General features: G+C 37.5%; 2 protein-coding genes across 3 annotated transcripts in view; both read right to left on the bottom strand.

Moving 5' to 3' along the window:
• Positions 1-22,932, bottom strand: part of LOC134658242 (autophagy-related protein 16-1) — a 248,451-nt gene that overhangs the window by 511 nt on the left and 225,008 nt on the right. For both annotated transcript variants that reach the window (XM_063513856.1, XM_063513862.1), the window contains one exon: positions 14,051-14,186. In XM_063513856.1, the coding sequence (XP_063369926.1) occupies positions 14,093-14,186 (94 nt within the window). In that variant the 3' untranslated portion in view covers positions 14,051-14,092. The remainder of the gene's footprint in view (positions 1-14,050; positions 14,187-22,932) is intronic.
• Positions 1-22,932, bottom strand: part of LOC134658582 (transmembrane emp24 domain-containing protein 3) — a 263,572-nt gene that overhangs the window by 91,009 nt on the left and 149,631 nt on the right. The gene's annotated exons all lie outside the window — the stretch shown is intronic.

Genomic DNA, 22,932 nt, shown 5'->3' with positions numbered 1-22,932 from the left:
AAATTTGAAATTCAAATTTGTAGCGTTAATTGTTTAGAATTCGAATAGAAATTGTAAAGTTACCTTGCAGACCTCGCATCTAAATATATTTGGTCATGATATTTTGAGTTTTATTCACCAGTACTAGAGTTCACTTTTATTAGCGATTTCATCAAGATGTAGCTTTATTGAATTATATTTGAGTCATATAAAGTTAGAATGTAACTGTGAGATCCTCGTATTTCAGCCCGTACAAGATTAGAACCTTTTTCATGTAATGTCATTGAGTTTTTCTTTATTGATTTAAATGCCATCTAAATGAGTGGCCATATAAATCTTACGGTCACGTGATCGCCTTACGCTGTCTCGAGTTTATCATTTTTTCCCCACCTCAAAAAGTGCCCAGCGCCGCTAAAGAAGTTTTCACTTCAAAAACTAATCTTACTAATAAGCTAACTAATCTAAGTTTGACGCCAGGTGAGTTTCCGTTCGGTGACCGACGAGGCACTCAGCCAAACCGCTGCCGATGTAAAAGCTCAGTCAGGTATCACTTTTCATATTTAGCCGTACACACCAAAAGGGCATGACGGTACGTATTGTCGATTTCCCTACATACCTAAAAAGGGTCTGCTGTCGACGTATCATGCAATAACACTTTCAAATACTCTTTCAACGGCAGAAAAATAGGTTGTAATAATTTTTAAGAAAAAAAAACCGACTTCTATGCGGCCCGGTGAAAGATTATTGTAGATGGTGCGCTATGTAGAAAAGGAGGTAAAACCACCCACTTTTCTAGTAGCATTTCGTTTCTGTAAGGCTCGCAGTTCTAACCTAACCTAACCCACTTTTGTTCGGTTCTGTGAGGATAGCAGTTCAAACCTAACCTAACCCACTTAACGGCGCATGCGGTGCGGTGTACGGGGGTTTGAGCGGGAGGGGTTTGGCCTCATCATACTTTATACCTACATTTTATGGTAGGTAATCATAGTAGTTTGTTTAGTTTAGGTATCATAGTGGTTTTCCGGGTCAAGGTCTGTGTCCGAGTCCGGGTCTAGTCCAGGTCCGAGTCCGAGTCCAGGTCCGGGTCCGGGTCCGAACCGGATCCGGGTACGAGGCCGGATCTGGATCCGAGTCCGGGTCCCAGTCCAAGTCAAAGTCGAAATTCGAAATCACCAAACATGTACTATGCGTCGTTGAAGAGTTCTGTTCTGATCATCATCAGCAGTTCCAGTTCATCAAATGCGACAGTTTTTAATGTTAATGCTTTATTTTATGATGAAAATACAGAAAATTCTATACGTGTGCCTTTAAGATTTGAGGAGTTCCCTCGATTTCTCATGGATCCCATGTTCAGAACTTGAGCTTGACATAAATATGGCTTAAAAACCTAACTTGCTTAAGAGCCAACAGGAGCTAAGATTTAAATATTTTAGGTAAATATACCCGTCTCGCTAACGGAAGCGGCTCCTAAAACTAGTGCGATAAGGACAAGGCGAAAAATCCTGCGTAAAAATATCAAAAATCGAAGTTTCGTACTCGACTGTTTCCTCCTCCAAAACTTAACCAATCGTAACCAAATTTGGAAATCTAAATGATTATGAGTCATGATTATGACATTATCTGTGTCGGACCGTTTTGATTTTTTGACTAATTGATGTCAGTTATGAATAGCACACCTCTCATTGCGGCATAGTCAATTAGGCCATTTTGGCCATTTTTGAAGGGCTCTAGCGCCTTAAAAAACAAAAATATCAAAAAAAGAAAAACGGTCCGACACAGATATTGACAATATTAATCTGTGTTGAAAAAATCATTGCTCTAGCTTCAAAACCCACGGAGGAAACAGTCGAGTACGTTTGTATGGAGAAATGACCACTCCTGTTGGCTCTTAACAAACATAACGAAAAGGAAAAATCGCCAAACGCGAGCTATGCGTCGTTAAAGAGTTTCGTTCTGGTCATCATCAGCAGTTACACTTCCTCAAATGTTACTTTTTAAATGTATATGCTCAATTTGTTGATTAAAACACAACAATCACTATATGTCTATATGCCTTTAAGATTTGAGGAGTTCCCTCGATTCCTTATGGATCTAGACGTGTGCGCCGATTAAAAAATGATCGGCGGCGGCGTTTGCCAAAAAATCGGCGGCGGCGGCGTGTTTTAGGCGTGAAATCGGCGTGACCTTGACTTTCAGGTTTCTTAAGAAAAATCATTAATTTGTTGTTTTTCTTGAAAATTTTATCAATCCAGGTTGCTGGTCAAAGCACTACGTATTGTTTTGAATAGACTGTGAGTAAATTAGTGTTTGTAAATGAATATAGCATAGCTATAATAACATTAATAACTTAAATTTCTCTAGTAACTGGCTTGCATGAAGGGGTTACCTGGTCCCAATGACCTTCGATCCGATCGGTAACTCTCAATTTTCTCATGATTTCATTGCCATTTTTAATACGATAAAAATGATGTAGGTACTTTAACAAAACAGAACTCCAAATATCCTTGAACTTTGCTAGACATAGTGGACTGCTATGGCTTTTATTTATTGGTTTTCTTGTCGTACAAGCAGGTTCACTGAGACGTATCTTCTTTCTCGATTTCACATTGCTGAGGATTACGACCACATTTACTTTGTCTCCATTTCGCGAGGTCAGACTGCCGCAAGCCGACCTCTTCATAGCGTTCTCTACCATCTCACAATGCTCCAACTCGAGCACGTTTGCCATTCATTCCTAAATTGACCTTCACACTTTTTGAGGCTCCACGTTTCGGCACCATACTGGAATATTGAAAAGACGAGAGCTCGTATCAAGCGCACTTTAATTGCACGTCGAATATCTCTGTTCTTCCAATCTTGTCGGGGTTAGCCTTAGCCATAGCACTCTTAGCCATGCCAGCTTTGCGGCGTATCTCAGCGGTGCAACCACCGGCACTGGTTATCAACCCAAGATAGCTCGCTTTTTCGTAATCGCCTTACTTTGGTTTTGGAATTGTTAATCTTAAGACCTCCCTAGAACTCTCATCTTCAAATTTCTTTAGAAGAGTCGCCATTTTAATGTATTTCTTCTTGTTAATGATTTGTTAGACAATTTTCACAAAAGCATATTTCAATAAGTAGCGAATTTTCACATCGCATTTTATCACGATCGCACCAGGCGACAATAAATAGTTTGTTACAAGAAATAGCATCGAGTGACATGATAATGTTGCTTTACCCATTTACAGCTTGCACATTTCCGCTGGGCAAGCATTTGCGCTGTTCGCCAGATTGACAGTGAATCTACAGTGTTGTCACTCTATCGCTCTCTTCTCGACATTTTTGGCACACGACTTTTTTTTAGTCAGGGTGTCATGAATTTTCGCATACCAATGTTCTCAGAGTTTTGCTTGACTCCACTACATGAGCCCTGTTTTCGTTGCCTAGTTAATTGTAAGTCTTTTTATGATGGAACATTCTGCCTTCGTATGTGAGGCAATGTGAATTCCCAATTAACAGGAACAAATTCTACTTCATAATTATCGCCGCCTCATCTTTCTTGAATAAGTACTTAGGATTACTCAGTTACTTGGTGTGACAAATAGTTTATGCAACTTGGCTATTCTGTTTCATTTAATTAATAATTGATGTATATTTGACAACTGTAACTGTATATTATACAAAAAATCCATATTGTAATCCAAATACCAACTCGGAATAGCTAATTAACAATATTCAAGGTCACGCCGATTTCACGCCGATCATTTATCGGCGGCGGCGGCGTGGCAAAAAAGGCCGGCGGCACACGTCTATATGGATCTCATCATCAGAACTCGAGCTTGACAGAAATGTGGCTTAAAAACTAAACTTGCTTAACAAACATAACGAAGAGGACAAATCGCCAAACGTGAACTATGGGTCGTTGAAGAGTTCTGTTCTGATCATCATCAGCAGTTCCATTTCATCAAATGCGACAGTTTTTAATAAAAATGCTTGATTTTCTGATGAAAATACAAAAATCTCTATACGCACGCCTTTAAGATTTGAGGAGTTCCCTCGATTCCTCATGGATCCCATCATCAGAACTCGAGCTTGACAAAAATGTGGCTTAAAAACTTAACTTGCTTAACAAACATAACGAAGAGGACAAATCGCCAAACGTGAACTATGCGTCGTTGAAGAGTTCTGTTCTGATCATCATCAGCAGTTCCACTTCATCAAATGTCACGTTTCTGAATGTATATGCTTGATTTGTTGATAAAAACATAAAAATCACTATATGTATGCCTTTAAGGTTTGAGGAGTTCCCTCGATTCCTCATGGATCCCATCATCAGAACTGGGTTTTGACCAAAACGGGACCAATCTGTATGCATATACATACAATCAAAAAAAGAATTTTCAAAATCGGTCCAGTAATGACGGAGATATGGAGTAACAAACATAAAAAAAAATAAAAAAAAAAAATAAAAAAAACATACAACCGAATTGATAACCTCCTTCTTTGAGATTTGGAAGTCGGTTAAAAATACTTTTCTTATACCTTTAAACGAGCAATTCTTATCATATATATATATATATATATATATATATATATATACATATATATATTTCATATTTATTTCGGGGATCTCCGAAACGGCTCTAACGATTTCGATAACATTTGCTATATGGGGGTTTTCGGGGACGAAAAATCGATCTAGGTCTTCTCTCTTGGAAAACGCGCATGTTTGAGTTTTTATATGTTGGCCGAGGAAAACTCGGTCGCCCAGATATCAAGTTTAAATGGTGACAGGCGTTGATGCAGGTCTATCACATAAATAAAAATAATAGAGTTACAGAGTATTGTATTGTGAAACTATTGTAGAATAAAATCATTTGTTATATTATAAATGTATAATATGGCTTGAATCTGTCTTTACCTACTTATTTACAAATAGCAATTTCCAGTATTTTTTCCAATTAAGTTTCTCATAAGCAGGGGTCGGACAAAAAGTGCGGATGACGTCAAACCACTTATAGGATGATTTCAAATAGTATTTTTGATTTTCATAAACAATTATCACTTATCATTTATCAACCTCTTTATTAAACGATATCGCCACTTGAAATGAGTAAGTACGTTTTTGACTGACACATTGTCAATCAGATGAACAATAAATTGACTTCGTTATTGTTTACCTATTGTATCTTCACGATTATATTTAGCTAAAATTTATATTTATTAATGTATAAGAAAACGCTCTAAAATGTCATGTTAATTCCATGGATTTATTTACGATTATTTTGTTACTTCATTAATACTACTTTGTTACTACATGTCACACGGAAGTTTAAATACAAACTCAAACATCATCCTGTGTGCAAGATTACGTCATTTTTACGTCATCCGCACTTTTTGTCCGACCCCTGCTCATAAGGTTAAAGGTTGAAATCCCGAAAGTCTGCAATTATTTACATTATATTACACGAACAAAATAGTTGGTACTTAGTCACGCAAAAAGATAATGGACATTCAGACCCGCAGACTTTCACGATGAGTTTGGATCCTAGAAAATTGGATCTAATCATATAGCTCCGCAGCGTCATTTATCGCATAAACACATACTTACCTGCTAGCTATTCAAATAGAAATATGAATGTATTACTGAAATCAAACAACGCATCCTTATCAAAGGACATAGTGTGAAAACCATTACTGTCCTAAAAATACATTATGTTTTTTTACTGCGAATATTGTTCATTATTTTAACAAACGTTTGCGTTTGTGTATGAAAGCTAAAGGAGAATATATCTATTGAAGATAATTCGTTTTGAGTTAGTTCAATGACCGAATGTTATGTACTTTTTAATTACCTAGGTTTAATTATTAATGACATTTTATAAAAGATGTACTTGAGTCAGAAAAATAATCCTAAAACAAGCAACGGGTTGCACTCCGGGAGTGCCGGCAGAAGTGAAAACTCAATGACATTGTAACAGTTTTTTGATCAGGTCACGTGTCCGTCTTACGAAGCGTCTTACGTCTTACGTCAACATATTTTTTCTTGACCTTTGCAGTTTTAATTTCCTATATTTATTAAACACAATGAACGATGCTATACAAATATATGCTTTTCTTTGCCTTTAATATTCCTTGAGAACCGATAACTACAGAAATATCTACATTTCACCCGAGCGAAGCCGGGTTTTCATCTAGTATATTTATAAAGTACTCACTCATGTTCTTTCGCTATTTCACACAGACGGTCAAGCCATCATCAGTCACAGTCGCAGTCGTGTGAATTAATACACATGTATCCTTATATATTTGTATCATTCAAACGCTTTTTTAACGCGCGTTGAAAAAGCTGCCATGCGAATAGGGCCTTAAACTTGTTTAAAATTCGAAATTCAAATTTGTTTAAAATTCGAATAGACTTTGTAAAGTTACCTTGCAGACCTCGCATCTAAATATATTTGGTCATGGTATTTTGAGTTTTATTCACCAGTGCTAGAGTTGACTTTTATTAGCGATTTCATCAAGATGTAGCTTTATTGAATTATGTCATTGAGTGGTCCTTACGGTCCTTACGCTCTCGAGTTTATAATTTTTTTCCCACCTCAAAAAGTGCCCAGCGCCGCTAAAGAAGTTTTCACTTCAAAAATGTCAACGTATTTCTAAGGGACTATGTATTGTCAATGTTATTTATGATCATAATATGTTGCGTTTTAAAAATTATTTTTTTAATATAGTTTACCAGTCATTAGGTTGTATTGTGCTGTATTTACTATTTAGTTAGTATCCTGAAAAGGTTACTTAACGAGATATCAAAGGAAAAATACTTACGGTCAACCGAGCGTAAACAATATAAATGTTTATCTGTGTCTGTGTTAGAAACATAAGAACATTAAAAGCAAAAAAGGAAAAACGTCGACCAGCCCAAAGCGGGCTTTGTACCAGGGATGTTGCGAACATCCGCATCCGCATCCGCAACCGCGGAACTTCCGCATTATTTTCAACATCCGCATCCGCATCCGCATCCGCATAAAATTGATGCGGATTTAATGCGGATGCGGATGTGGAACAGGTCGGTACAGAAACGTCTTAGCATCGGCGTAAGTGCTAGACTGCTAGGTAATTTAGTCGGTAACCAAAAAACATATTAGAAGCATGGACCTAGAATATTACGGACGGACTGCCACCTAAGACAAACTGTGACACTGCAATGGCGGACGGTTTGAATGTGTGCGTGTAGACAAGTGTTACCATGTAACACAAATTCTCCCCTAATGGTAAAACAATTATTCAAACAAACGTTAACTATCATACATGCATGTAAGCGTCTAATCTCCTTAGTATCGGGAAATTACCATACCGACCTAGTTTGAAATGCACTATCAATAATTTAACTATTTACCTAAACGATCTCTTAATACATAATGATTTAATAAGAAGGGTATCAATTACCCTACTTTCGGGAAATTACCCTATTCATGTTACTGGTCACACTCCTGTTTTGCAGTTTGATAATTTAAAAACAACAAATTATCGTGATTTTACGTACTAATTGATAAACTTAAGTATGAAAAGTTATTCCGTGACTTTTTTTCTTTCGATCGGTACAATTCTAGCAGGATTTAACTACGCATGCCGGCATATTTTATATTTTTCTTCGACATGTTTACTTCAATAACGTTTCGATTCATCTGACGGCAAACTGGTGGATGTGGGCTGTCAATGTGTGTGTGTCACGCGTAAATACTATGAAACAGGTGGATGTTGGAATCACAGTTGTGTTGTAAGCGAAACTCTGACCGTAATATTATAGGACCATGATTAGAAATGAGCAGTCAAGCGTGAGTGGGACTTAATGTACGGAACCCTTGGAACGCGAGTCCGACTCGCACTTGGCAGGTTTTTTGAAATAAAAATTACTAAAATGTAATATTTGACGTTTTTTATGGTGCTATCTTGACATCCGCATCCGCATCCGCATCCGCGGATGTGAGCCTTAAAAAATCCGCATCCGCATCCGCATCCGCGGATGTCAAAAAATCGGCATCCGCAACATCCCTGCTTTGTACGAGCGCGTACCTATTAATACCTATATTCTCCGCTGTCAGTGATAATTTTTATATTAACCCTTAAACAGGCCTGACGAATTTTTTACTTTTGATTACTGATTCGGGTAGATAATAGCGTTAAAAGAAAAGCAATTTCTTGTTTTTTTTTTATATTACCATTAATTATATAAAAAAGACCCGGTGGTTTTTATATGCCCTCTGCCCGTTAAAAATGGTGTTGCGTGGCACATATATGGCCACTGCCTTGTTAGCCATACGGAGTAGTTTTAAGGGTATGTCACATCTTCACATGTAATCGATAAATTAATAAAACCACAATCTAATTAAGAAAATAGAGTTCACGCGGATATCGTGGCTCATAAGATTAATGGTTGAATAAATATTTAATTTAAAAACCAAAGGAAAATATAATATTTTTGCGATATATTTTTCTTAGTTTGAATGACTTGTACTATGAGGGTTCATTCATAGTAATGAATCTTACCCTTAAATGTCATGTAAACTCCCTGCAGGGCAGAGGCCACTTATAAACCACTCGAACGTGCGCCAGACGGGCAGAGGGTTCATACGAACCACAAACTTTTAGATCGAATATTTTATCAGAAAACAATAACTAAGGTAAGTTATGACTTACTACACATACATTATCTAATAATCTACCATAAACATACAAAACAAAATACTTACAGTACTTTTTTTCGGCGTAGCGAACTTATACAGCGGGAGAAACGTATAAAAACTGCCATTCGTTGTCGATTTGAACTTGACAACTAAATTGTCAAAGAAACTTGTTTTGACACCTGTCATTTTTTTACGTTCCGATATCACCCATTTAATAAACTTTACGGCAATGACATTTTGCGGTCGTTGTATTTACTCAGCTCGTCAAAAAAAAAAACATTTGCTATGTGGGACTTATAAATACACAACCTGTTTAAGGGTTAATAATATTTTAAACTTAGCACATAAAATAAGTGCAACAGGCGGACTTACAGATTTGTTTTTTAAGGCGCTGTTTTTAATTATCAAGCAAATAGGCTCTGCGTTTACCTTACCTTAGCGCCCCAAAGTTTAGTACCTATTCTGAACATTAACGTTAAAGAGATAGGTCATCGGCGCAAGTAGTAGATACACAATGGGCTTCATTAACCAACCATTAATTCTTCAGAGAAAATGAACGCGCCAAGTGCAGTATAAACAACAGGGTAATTCAGCGTTGGTACTTGACATACGTACTTGCACGGAAGACACTAAAAGCCTCAGGTATTCAACGGGAGTCTAGTTTATTGCTAAAGCTAGGCATTATTCTGCACGTATGGTTTATGTATAACCACATCTGTTGCGTTAACGCAGTAGCTTTATGAGGAATGTGTGACATAGGAATGTAATAGTTATTTTAATAACAGTGCAAAGTAGGTATGTATTTCAAATGTGAAATATTAATGTGTGATCTAGGGCCTTGGACGGTGAGGTTGAGGCACCTATTTTCGACGTAGCCTACCGGTCTGCGGCTTATATATGGCCCTACCATCGACAATATTACTTATATTCAATCATACCATATTTGAATAAATATAAGCACTTATAATATTGTGTAAAAATCTTGTTTTAAGAAGCTAGTACAATCCTAGACCAAGGTTGATAGGTTAATCAACCGTTATTTTCACGAATAACATCCATTATTTGTTTACAGCGGTTGTATTTCAAATTGATTTGGAATCCAGTATTTATACACCTTGTTAGGCGATTATCGATACGCCCGCGGGCCGCGGCAGATACCGATATTCGATGCTAACACAAGTTTTGTCCGCATGATGGGGATTATTACAAATAATGTTATACCCAGCCGATCAAATATACAGCACACTAAAATTTTATTGATATTTCTGAGTCGAATAGCGGTCCACGCAGTTATCGTCGATCGAAAGCAAAAGTGTTAATTAATGCAATTGTCGCTCATAAACCTACCGTTTATATTACTGGAAGATCTATGCAGAAAAATACACTTTCTATAAGCTAAGCCAGTTAAAATGTGTCTATTAACGATAATAACTGTGAATTATACATATACAAACGCAAGATGCGAAGATAATTCAATTATAATAATTGTGTAGGTACATCTGCACGCAGCGTGCTTATTATAAAAGAAATGTAAATTGTAAAAAATGGCACACATTTAAAACAAAAGACGAGTATCGTAAAAAAAGTATAATGAAGGGGAGCGGGCAATGAGTGTATTCCGTGCTCATTGTTGCCGATTTCAGACAGAGATTTCCTAATAGCAGCTATTAGTGTGCCGACCGGGTGGCGTTGCGTGCACTGTCACTACCGTACCGGCTTTACCATCACACAAAAAACATAATTATTCCTAGAACGGCAATACCTACTGAAAGCTTCCTTTGCGTAGAGATCGAGTAACGGTAACGGCGCGACTGTCGTGTCGAGATATTCGGCAGTGATGACCACCTTCTTAGTAGCGGTTGTCCAACTGTAAAGAAGCCTTGATATGTAATGAGGCGTGATTAGTAATTATCGTCAGTAATTACGCATCATTCAAAGCGTCAGTAGGTGAAGCATAGTTCTGTTATAATCGTACCACCGTACGAAAACCGTGTGACAATTGTAGTGTTTCATGATAAAATCATAATCTGCGATTTGCGGGCAAGAGGGAGCGCGGACATTAGGCGCCGAAACTCGGGTCGTCGCTCATGGCTCATGGCTGTAAACGGTACTCGAAGCTTCAGTTAACTCACGAAATATCTTGACTACGAACTCGTTCCTAGTATAACTCTATCTCAGCATCCGTAACTCGTACCTAAATATGTGCAATCGAAGATCACACGTAATAGACCGCGGGCCAAGAACAGATTTCCATGACCAATAGCATCCCGGCATTCCCGGGTGAAACCTCGTAAAGTGTCTAAGAGCGATGTGTAATGAGCCCTAGTGGAAATCAGCTGCCGCCCTATATATTGGCGGTGCGACCAGAATTTATGCGACCAGGGAGTCTACCGCGAAACCCGAAATTCGCAAATTGCGGGGATCATTCTCCTTCACTCCCATTAAGATGTAATTAGAGTGATGAAGAAAAATGCCCGCAATCGACGAACTTAGATTTTCGCGGTTATAGCCCTGCTGACAGGTTTTCCACCGCGATACAACCGGCTGACGATTTTTTTAATTCACAGCAACATCTCAGCCATCTTCTGACAAAGTACCAACCGGGAGGCGATGACTGACGATATATGATCCTGGCTTGCGGTCCATAACATAACTAACATAATGTTTTGAGATCGACAAAAAATAATGGGTAAACTTTTTTATTGAATCATTTGACAATGCAATGCAAAAGGTACACGACTCAGAATACACGGGTTCCTGGGTTATTAAATTTTTATGTGTAACGGCCGGAGGGCTTGTGGAAACTAGTAATCGTTTTTACACTAAGGTACCTAGTTACTTTACAATATTCATAAAACGTGTAACTATAAGAAATCGTGATCTATTATGTCCATTTTTTTCTCTTAAGTGATTTATTTAAAGGTGTCCAAATATAAAAAACTTGTTAGAATTTAGAGAGCGCCAATACTTACCTTATTACGTGCACAGCGGTACGTTCAAAATTCAATATTGGAGATGAGATGACTAAAAAACATCGAACTGTTATGAATAAGCTCACCCTGTCTACGTGAAACGAAAGTGGCTCGCGGCCCGATTCGAACAATGCTTTATATAAGATGTCACAGCGATACGATACTGATCTGTCAGTGTTAAAAGTGTAATTTTTTCAACCAAAAACGTTGGTTTTGACGGTGATAGATCAGCATCGTATCGCTGTGACATCTTATAAGCATTGTTCGAATTCGGCCGTCGGTCGTTTTAGAAAAATAGAATCATGACACAGATCACGTAATTTTCCGCTTGACAAGCTGTTAACTAGTTAATGGCACTATACTTGAGCTGTTTTGCGATCCCCATTAAATAGCATCGATCTAATTTAGTTTTTTTTTTTTATAAATAATTAATTGTGTCTGTTTATTTTAATTTTATTGTGTCTGCATAGAAATGAGCGGCTGTGAACGCCGCGCCGCAGCTTAGCGCACGGAAAACGTGTAGTGGAGCCCGGCGGACTCATGTCGCGAGAACAATATGGACCGGCCACGCCGAGTCCATACATACATTTAACAAAAACTTTATGAAAGTCGAAAGTAACGCTTTCACTAGCGGGACGTTATTGTATTGTGTGTCAATTGTAAAACATCCAAATTGGTATAATGAAGTTCTTTACGGTCAATTGTAAATTTATTTACGAATGGAACAATTAGGTTAAACATAATTAGTTTGCTAGTTGTATTGGCGAAATTGCCTCCGTGTACCTAAATAATGTAGAATAATGGAGATTCTTGATTAATCATATTATTATGTGTTCTAGCCTAGCATACCTATCTTGTAAAAACTCGTGCGATTTTATACTTCATGTGCAACTTGACATATGGCGTCGCGCCATTCTCGGAAACACGTAAGTACACGTACTTACCGACCTACTAATTATTTATTATAAGTTGTTATGTCGTTGTCATTTTCCTAATCTAGGGCCTCTTTAGGGGGGATCTTTTCTAGGGCCTAAGATGGCCGGCTCTTTATCATTTGTCGCCATGCCTGTCACGGTCTAACAAGTATGTAAGTGCGAAAGTGACGCATGACATGACAGGTGATAATAACGCGACCATGATACCGCTGCAGGAGACTAACCTAGAACATTTTAACCGAAATAACCTTTAAGCTTACTACAGTCTTGATCATGAATTTCCAGTTTCTTCAGTTTCCAATCCAGATTTGAAAGTCATATATAAGTAACTTGGCATTAGGTTCCTAAGCGAACCCTTTATGAGCAGTGGCAAGATGCCGGGACAACATCGACAACAATATCGTGATAGACATTCTGTCTTCGCTCCGCAAATGTCCACCTTCATCAAACATCTCGGTGAAGCCATCGCTGACCGTTGGGACAGATCCCTTAGCGTAGTAATGGGCTGGCTATCCAAAATTATGATTTCGATAATCCGAGCCACCAGCATGTGTATCCGTGGGACAAGGCACAAATTCAAACCCATCCAACATTTCTTCGGTCTCAATGACGGTGCAGCCTACCTACCTAACCCGTCTCCACCACCCTGCACTGCGCCATGTTTTTGTTGTTGCTCATTCTGTTTTTTTATAATTTTACATTTTTGATAATTAAACGTGATTCATATATCGTGATAGATGTAACAGGCGTTACTTAATACAAAACGTCCCTGCACCTAATAAATTCGAGTCTATTAGAGATTTATAGGTACGTGAAATGAAGTTTATGCTCAAAGAGTAAATTGCATAGTCTTACTCCTACTATTTAACTACTATAGAATCGTATAGATAATTACTTCTTGGTAAATAATTATATGAAATTGCGGCTTTATTACATTGTAAACTAATCAACTTATAATAAAGCTTAACGTGTTATTCAGTTACAAAGTTGATACAGAAGCTGTTAGCTGCTTAATGCTTGCAGTAAATTTGCTTGTAAGGTACATGTGAATTCTGTAAAATAATTACACGGGAAACTTTGACAAATCAACAATTATTTATTCTTACATGCCTAAGGCCCTGTAGGTGCCCAACTGCCCACTTAAAACATACTTAACTCTAAACACTAACCAGATTTCAGATATTTATCGCTGTTTTACACCGCTGTCTAGATTAGGGACTCAGAACAACTCATGTGTACTGATTTTGAAAGCCAGTACCGGGAAGAATCCGGTTCTTTTTAAAATCAGTACCGGAAGTGATGAAGCTGCAGTAGGTATAATGTTTCCAAGTACCAAATAGCAGAGCTTGCTAATACGGTTCTCGGGCGCTATACTATCCGCAAACCAAACTGACGACCGGGGTGGTAAAAGTTTGTCGTTCTCACTAGTTAGATAGTTGTTGTAAGAGCTAAAGAGATTGATCTCGGTCGTCAGTCTGCACCGCTGAGATTTACCTACCATTTGAGCCGGAGGAGGGAGTAACGGAGCGTCCAGGGCGTGTCACAAGTCGCCCCAGATGACAGCGCGCTTGCCGCGGTCCACGGATGCCAGCAGTCCCGACTGGGGGTGCCAGGATACAGCGGTCACCGCCGCCCTGCAAACGACCACATATTTACTTTATTACATTTCATATAGCATAGTTTATGATTTGTCCATGGGTTGGTGGTGGTGATGATGATGATGATGATAATGATGATCCTTCCGGCCGATATCGGCCATTGGTACACACACTATTGGTAGTATCGGACAGTCTTTGTAAGTGTATACCTACCTACAATATAATCCATCAACTAACATCAACAAATCTCGTCCCTGGTCCTATGTTGGAACAGAATAGCAATACCTAACGTCACCTATATAGATATTAAAAAAAATGAATTGTTAAAATGTGATTTCCTTCTCCTGTTATCATAGTAGCTTAACTTACGATGTAGTGAATGATTTAGGTACATTTGCTAACGGTATAATAAACTTTCGGATCGGAACCGGTTTTTTGCAAAAACTTAGAAATACATAACCATATTTTTCAAATTATTTTATACTCAAAATGTAGGACTCAGTTGTGTTTTTAGGTTACGACTTCGTATTATTAGATTGCCCAATTAGAAATGAAGTAATTAGCAAAGAACGAAAAAATACCGTTTCCGTTCCCATACAAAAAATACCGGTATCCGATCCCTGTAATAAAGATTTAAGATACAGGTCAACTAAATATTTATTAGTCGTTTAAATAAATATTTGGTCATACCTACGACTAAACCGAGTCAGCGTGTAAGGTTTTATGAAGAATTAATTCTGAAAGCTTCTGATGTGCAAGCGCTACAAACGCGGTACTGGCCAGAGCGTTCACCTAGTGTATCATTATTTACGATGCGCCTGAGTCGAATAACTGCAGTAAAAAAAATATTCGCCAAATCATTAAGAATATTTTTATAAGTACCGAGTTACTTTTATATTGCGAGCTACTGTCAGTTATGGTAGTTGATCGGTACGGCATGCGAAATTCGAACCGGACATCGTGGTTCAAATCCTGGTCATCCTGGAGGTCTATTCAATTTGTAGTTTCTTGTTATTAAACGGTTATAAAAATCTGAGTACAGCTCCTGGGTAAGACCAATCACTTTTTCGAAACGGATAGAAAGGAAAACTGTGTACACTAATATCCCTAGATCTGCGAAGATATTCAAACGTTCCTAATCCGCATTTTAGCTGCTTCGCTATTGACGACACGTTGCAATTTGTGACAATCCACTGACACTTGGCAAAAGTTAATACAATTACATCCAAGCTGCGGCGTATCTTAGCGGAGGAGTTCTTTAAACGAGCATGGTTTATTTATAAAGTTTCATTTTGCTTGTTTTTTCTTTATTTCTTTTGAATCTTCTTTAGTTAATACGAATTCAAAATTAGTTACTCTGCCTTTGGCGTTGAAATGAATGTGTAGTGCAATAGTGCTAACCACCAGTTGTTTTTATTAATCTGTATTTACTGGTGAGAACCTGTAATTGGCTTTTTGTATCACATTTATAAAACCTATTGATATGTTAACAGTTGTTAAATCTCCGAATAGTAATAAATTAATAAGAGTAAGTGGTCGAGACTAGAGTGGTTTTAGACTTCCCAGGCCAACGAGAGCCAACTGGCATTTAGTGGAGGGAGGGGGGAAAAGTTTGATTCCGCTTCTCTTCCGTTGACGCCATATTTTTCCGGAAACAAACATATCTAATGGGGCATGAAGCATATCATTTTCGGATAAATTAAAGACGAGGAATTTAATATGGGGACAAAAAATATGCACAACAGAAGAAAAAAAAATGCATAAAGTAAAAAAAACTGAAAAACCAAACCAATAGTTGACCAAAAATAATTATTACGTATTACGTTTATTTTTGTACATTTTAAAGAAGGTTGTAAGATAACAACTTAGGTACGTATGCGCATTACTCACTAGTTATCTTGATGAGAAAGAAAGACACATTGACCCACGGCAGTGTGTCAAGCTCAATTCGAAGAAAGTGAACAGCGAGTGTTACATTTTACATTTGAGGTAGATATTACATTACACGGACGTTTCGAGGTAGGAAGGTTCTCAAAATAACCTTAGTCTCCCTTTAAAACTTTATAATGGACGTTCACTAAAAATATTTTAAGAAAAAAGTAATTAACCCTTTGAGTATCGTACTCGTATGCCAGTGTTTTAAGATAGTTGTAAACCTATAATTCTTACAAAAAAAACATATTAATAGTACACTGAGTATATATACATATCTATCTACCTAGATAAATCCGTAGTCAATAAAATATTGACAACGATGTGACACAGAACATTAAGAAATGATGAAAATATACTGAAACACTACTTTCTGTTTCAAAAAAAAAATACTTTCGTATAATAAATAGCGTCGGCTATTCATAAGTTTCATAACTATCACTGAGACAGATACATATCAAGAAAGCGCAGACACTTCAACGAGAAATCGCATTTCTTATATGGGAGGTTGTGTCCTCTACGTGTGAAGACTTCAGATAAATACCATTCTACTTTCAAAAAGACACTTAGCAGACGAATAAAAAAACTGGGTCTCACTATTCTATTGACGAACAGTTCGTACCTATACAGTATATACTTAAACGGCATCGTAATAAATCTGTAACCGGCTCTGCCGACAATGTAATTCTATTAGCGGTAGCGCTAGCAGAAAACTAGTACATCGACATAATATTAAGATAAAAAAAATTAAGAACATTGGGTAATAATGAGCATTGTGCCAACCATTAATATGTTGAGAGAAAATGTTAACAGATCGACTTAGATAGTCCCAAACTAAGCAAAGCTTGTGCTATGGATATGGATACGGGTACTAGACTAATATACCTACGTAGGTACCATACGAAACATGAAACCAGGGACGATGGTCGCGAAAAGTAGACATTGATATCATATCTGAATTATTATTCTATATTTATCTTTAGAGTATCCATTACACATTAACCTTTTCCACGCCGCCGTGTCAAACACAAAAGCTGTCACTCAGACGCCACATCATTGAAGTGTCAAAACTGAAGTTAAACTTTATGTATATGCACGTAGGTCGATGTTGCTCTGTGGTCTGTGACCGATTAATCGGTCTTTGGCGTTGAACCTACGGTGCGGATATGTCGGTCATTGGCGTCCAAAAGGTTAAAGTTGCAATTCCATGAGTGTCTTACTTGAGAAAATGAAGAATGTCCAAAAGTCAATACAAGAAGTTTCGTCAAACACTTTTAATGACACAAAATAAATGTCTGAAAATACTATACACACTAAAATCCATTTATTTAAACACATAAAAAACAATCTTAAAAAAATACTTAAATACTAAACACAAACTATCAATAAACTTAAATATAAATCAAACTAACCCATAAAAACTAGTCGAACAACCCACCCCGCACCGCTCTCGAGGCAAAGGTGCCCATCACGCTTGCTGCGTTTCCGCGTTAAACCGCGAAACCGTGATGGACAAACCTTTGGGCTAGGAACGACCCGCAGGCGACGCCCCAGCTTCCCGACAAAAGATTTCGCCTCCGCACACCAGCACGCAGACTCCTCCACGGCCAGGGGAATAAACAAGTAGCTTTTCATTTTATACAATAATTATACATACCAATCAACGCTTAACCTAACAATGAACTATACCAAATCGGTAGGTAAATAAAGAGAGGCCTTGAGCAAAGGCTAGTTTTGAAGCAAATCGCCTTTATTCAGCGATATATCGGATATGGAAGGATTGTGATTCTAGTGCGGCCGTGACTTCGAGAATATAGGCTTTCCGCGGCGGGTTGTGTTGTGATTGTCGGATCGCAGCTTTAAGGCAGGGTCCACGGAGAACCGGAGCGTGACTTCTTTACCGCAACTACATATTAAAACATGGGGACTCATAACGGTTTTGTAAACTATTCAAGTTTAGCTACGCGTGATAATGTAAACCGACATATCTATGTATGGACATTTAACGTCACGTTTTACAAAACTTTCAACGAGGGAGATAACTCTCGAGTGTTGGCTGAAGGGGGCCTTGGGGCCGAGCGGCTTCTGCCGCGGTGAGGATCAGGAATGCTGCTGTCCTATCTAAAACTGTAGGCCCCGTAACCTGTGTAGGCAGAAGGCTTATGATGACGGGTCGGAGGGTTGCCAAAGCTGGCCGGTGCCAGCGTGGCGGCTGCGAGGATGACCACCTCCGCCGCGAGGACACCCGTTCCCCATCTAGGAGGGATGCCTGAAATTCAGGCATCCCTTCAGGCCCTGAATGCATTTCTCCACGTAAAAAAAGGATCTCATATATATATACTGCTACTTTCTATAATATGCAAATACAACACGAAGATAAATAAGTATAACACGAAATGCTCCTTCAAAGCGCGTAACCCTTGGAACTAAACTTTATTAATGCGATCTTATTCTGTCCCACTGTTTGGCAAAGGCCTCCCCCCTCTTCTTCCAGTCGTCCCAAATTTTGAGTGACACCTGAGCTTCGCAACTAACTTGGCACTTGCCCCAAAAAATACCAAAACATATAAATAAAATAAGAAGGGGCTGACTACTCGCTACGCGTCTCTCAGACCACCGCAGTAGCGAGTGAGTCCCCGGGGTAAGGCTACCCATAAAGAAGAATTAGCGTCTGGTTTGCTTGGCTCGTTTACACATACCGAACCTGGCTGCGTATAACAAGCCGCCTCGAATATCCAATATGGGTAGCAGGAAGCGTCATAAACATCATGAGATCTGGCGCAGAGCTAGCAATTGTTTCCTTACGTGTAATGCGCTTTCAATTTACTGATATTGTATTAGGTTCTTTTCTGGTCTAGTAAAGAGCAAAGAGTCCGTCAACCGCCTATCAACAGCTTTATGTAGTTCCAGTACTTAATGGAACACGCACGAGTATAGGTGTGTACAATACAAATACGGGAGGCCGGACCAGATCTTACTTTTAATTAAACTTGACATATTCTCACAAACAAAACCGAAATTCCTAGCCACAGCAGCCCGCTATCCAGAGTCAATTCTACGCCCACAACTATTAATATTAATTAATTTTAGCGATAAACTTATTATAATTAGTTTTAAGTAAATATGTTTGTAACCCATAACTTGTATGTTTGGTTGAACTGTCAATGTAAAGTTGGTAAATAAATAAATATTAATTCAAGTTAATCTCGTTGTGCTACGGCGTAATTCGTAGCAGGGTATTCGTGCAAATAAAAATGTCGGGTGACTTTTAATGATAAATATGTAATAGTGTTAATTTGGATTTGATTTCTAATGTTTTAGTATTAGTATTACCTCGCGTAGGTGTGATGAAAATTTTGCGTTTCATAACGCTTAAGTTGTAACGCTCAAGATTTCACTTTTCGAATAAATTTAGGAATCTTTCGTTTGCTCGGACATCAATATTACCACGAGAAGTAAGGCAACGTTTTTTATTTAGAAATGTCAAATTTGACAGGCCAGATCTTAAAAATATCGAAGTCGTATCTTGGTGATGTCTAATGGATATCTAATAGATATCTAGTTCAAAATCCGAATCGGGCCCAAATTAGTTTAGATTTCAACTAGATATCTTTTGCAGCTCAATTCGGGCAACCAATGTCACTTTTACGTTAAATTATCGTTTCAAAATCGTTTTGAGATCTAAAAATGTATTTTTAGATCATTGTTATGTATAACGAGACGTTTTTGACATTGTGAAAATCGTTCAAGAAATCAAGAGTATCTCCAGAATCGCGGAAATGTCAAATTTGACAGGCTAGATTTTATAAATATCGTTGTCGTATCTTGGTGATGTCTAATAGATATCTAATAGATATCTAGTTCAAAATCCGAATCGGGCCCTTAGAGAAGTTTTAACGACAAGACCAAGTGTGACAAACTGCAGAGCTCATTACAAAGTCTGTCTTTAGTGTACTTACAAACTTTAACGGGAAAGTGATATTCCGAATTAGATCCTTTGCCCAGCAGTGGGATAGGCTGATGACCCGAGCCCTGAATTCTCGTAGCATTTTTGAGCTGTCATAGGGACTTCTCGTTTATCGACTTCCGATTATACATATGTATATCGATAAATACAGAATACAATATGTAAAATATGATTACCTACGAGTAGAAGTAAACAACATGCAGTCTTATCGCGAATTAAATGAGATGAATCATGACAATAAAAGTAAGTAAACGTATGCATATAAAGTATTAGATCTAATAGACCGTAACAGTAACACACTGGTTAAACAGAGGCACACCAACGTTATTAAATTCTTGTTTTTAAATATCACTATAAGTAATAATTTAGTTATTATATTAGTTATCTGTGCGTTTAATTAGTTGTGTGTTTTTGTGGGAATAAATGGCTTTATTATTATTAATAATTTCTAGCACGGCAATTAATTAATTAATTTATTTATTTTAGGCTCACAAAACAGGTTACAGTCATTGTGTTTACATGCATATAGAGGCAAACATCGTTCTGAACCGGACTCTAACCCTAAATATGTGTGCACATTAAGAACAAAATTTACATGCGATAAACTTATGTATCAACTATCAAATGTCAAAAAAAATATATATATTATATTATATACCTACTTGCGGCGTCAAAATTACAAACAATAGCTAATGATAAATCATGTCAGTATTACATGTGTTAGTAAAAGTGAGGAGACATAATGGTGAAAATTACAATAGCATAACAAAGAATTACAATTTCGAACAAAATGTTCTTATAAGTAATACTAATTTTAAATTTAGGTAGATTATTATTGAAGATGTCGAGAGAAGGATGTTCAGCAACAGTGTCGTTGTAATTAATTAGTAAAGTAATATCTGATTGGTTTTATTGCTACAATAGTCATAAAATATCTATAACATAATAATCTCATTCCCGTGGCGTTCTTGATTCATGACCGCATTACACGCCTCCTGTTCGGAAACAGGTTACCCAATAAAGCAATTTCAAGAATGGTTCGGTCGTTCGCCTTTCCGCCACAAAAAGCATGCAAGCAGAGATTAGGCTAGCTAGACGATGTTCATTACACAATAATTTGATATTGCGAGTGAAATAATCGTAGCAGGGCGATATTATTTATTGGGATGGCCGCTCACGCTCGCTTGCCGTCCACAATGGCGTAGCGATGTGAGCATTCACACATATCGGTATCACTGTTGCTTATGATACGTTACGGTCGGAGATCAGCGTGTGCTAACGTCACCGGGCCCGATTCGGATTTTGTAATAGACATCTATTAGATATCTTTTAGACATCGCCAAGATACGATAACGATATGTTTAAGATCTAACCTGTCAAATTTGACATTTCCGCGATTCTGGAGATACTCTTAAACGATTTCCGCAAGATATTACTTAGAGATCTAATTCACATTTAATAGATATCTAACACGATCTATCGTAAAAGTGACATTGGTTGCCCGAATTGCGCTGCAAAAGAGAACTAGTTGAAATCTAAACTATAACGTATCTAGAATGGATCTAGTACGTGTCGTCTCTTGTGAATATCTTGAAATTCGAATACGGCAGACCGTCACGGTATTCCGTTTGATGGAGGGTGCGCAGAGCGCTAGTTAGCCTCATTAGCGACGAAAAAAATTGAATGCCTGCACTTGACGACGGCAACAAGGAAACCAATTACAATTTTTGTCGACCGTCCGACAACTCCGACAAGACACATTAGTATTATTTTATTAACGAGTTCCTATGTTTATCACTACATTTTTGCAAATAAATATATCTTTATCTTTTTATGAGTCGAGTTAACGATTCCAATACATATCTCCCGCGTTACACGCAATGTTTTTCAATTACACTTTGGATATGCTCAAATCTTGTACGTAACATTTAGCATAAATAGATCAAATTTAAGTAAGTCTTAAGAAGATCGAATGCATAAACTATTATATTTGTATCGTACCTCTCTATAGAAAGCGAAAGAAACTATTACACCTTAAGGCGTTTTAGGAGAGATTGAGATGTTTTGAGATTTAGGACAATTTTAATAAAAACAATAATTTATGTAGGTGCAATAGAAGGGCTCGTATGGTTAGTACGAGGCTCGTACTAACGTCTACTTTCGGAACTAGATTCCTACATTCATTAATTTATGAGTTGAGGGATTAATAACTGTGAATAACCTGATCAACTAAACCTACTAATTCCTGACGTCATTAGAAGTAAATAGTTCAACATTTGCTAATTTACTGGTGCAAAAAAATCAACACTTTTTGCAAACCTGCCCGTAGTACAATATACTTAATACAAAATATCGTTTAGTAGTAGGTAAAGGTAATATACCTACCTATACCTAAGTCAGTGCCTTAACATACCTACCTATAAGTAGGTACTCAAGTAGGGACACTTAGTGTACCTAGACTCTAGAGTAATAATAAGTAATAACACTTTGCAACTGACAGCAATTATTGACAAGGATTCATTTATACCTAGAGGTTTTATGAGTAGTACAGTGAAACCTGGATAAGTGAGATCTCAAGGGACGAGCAGATTTGTCTCACTTAAAGAGGTATTCCACTTACCCAGGCTCTCAGTTAGCCAGGTACAAATAAATTTTTGTCTCATTTACGGAGGGTCCCACTAATAGAGGTGAGAATAGATGATATATTTCAGTTATAGAGGTGGTTAATAAGGTATTTTGTAATTATCTTTAAAAAAAAAATAAGGTAAAATAATCCTTGTCTCTAAATATTTTTTAAGTCTGTTTAAATATTTCTTTGAATTTATTTTCAATGATTCTCCAAAGGATATATTTTTTCAATTAAATTTGATACGGACTTCATTG

The sequence above is a fragment of the Cydia amplana genome, chromosome 2, assembly GCF_948474715.1.
Source record: "Cydia amplana chromosome 2, ilCydAmpl1.1, whole genome shotgun sequence".
NCBI classification, from domain to species: domain Eukaryota; kingdom Metazoa; phylum Arthropoda; class Insecta; order Lepidoptera; family Tortricidae; genus Cydia; species Cydia amplana.
Note: the sequence above shows the minus strand (reverse complement) of the source record. Positions and strands in the feature narration are given on the sequence as shown.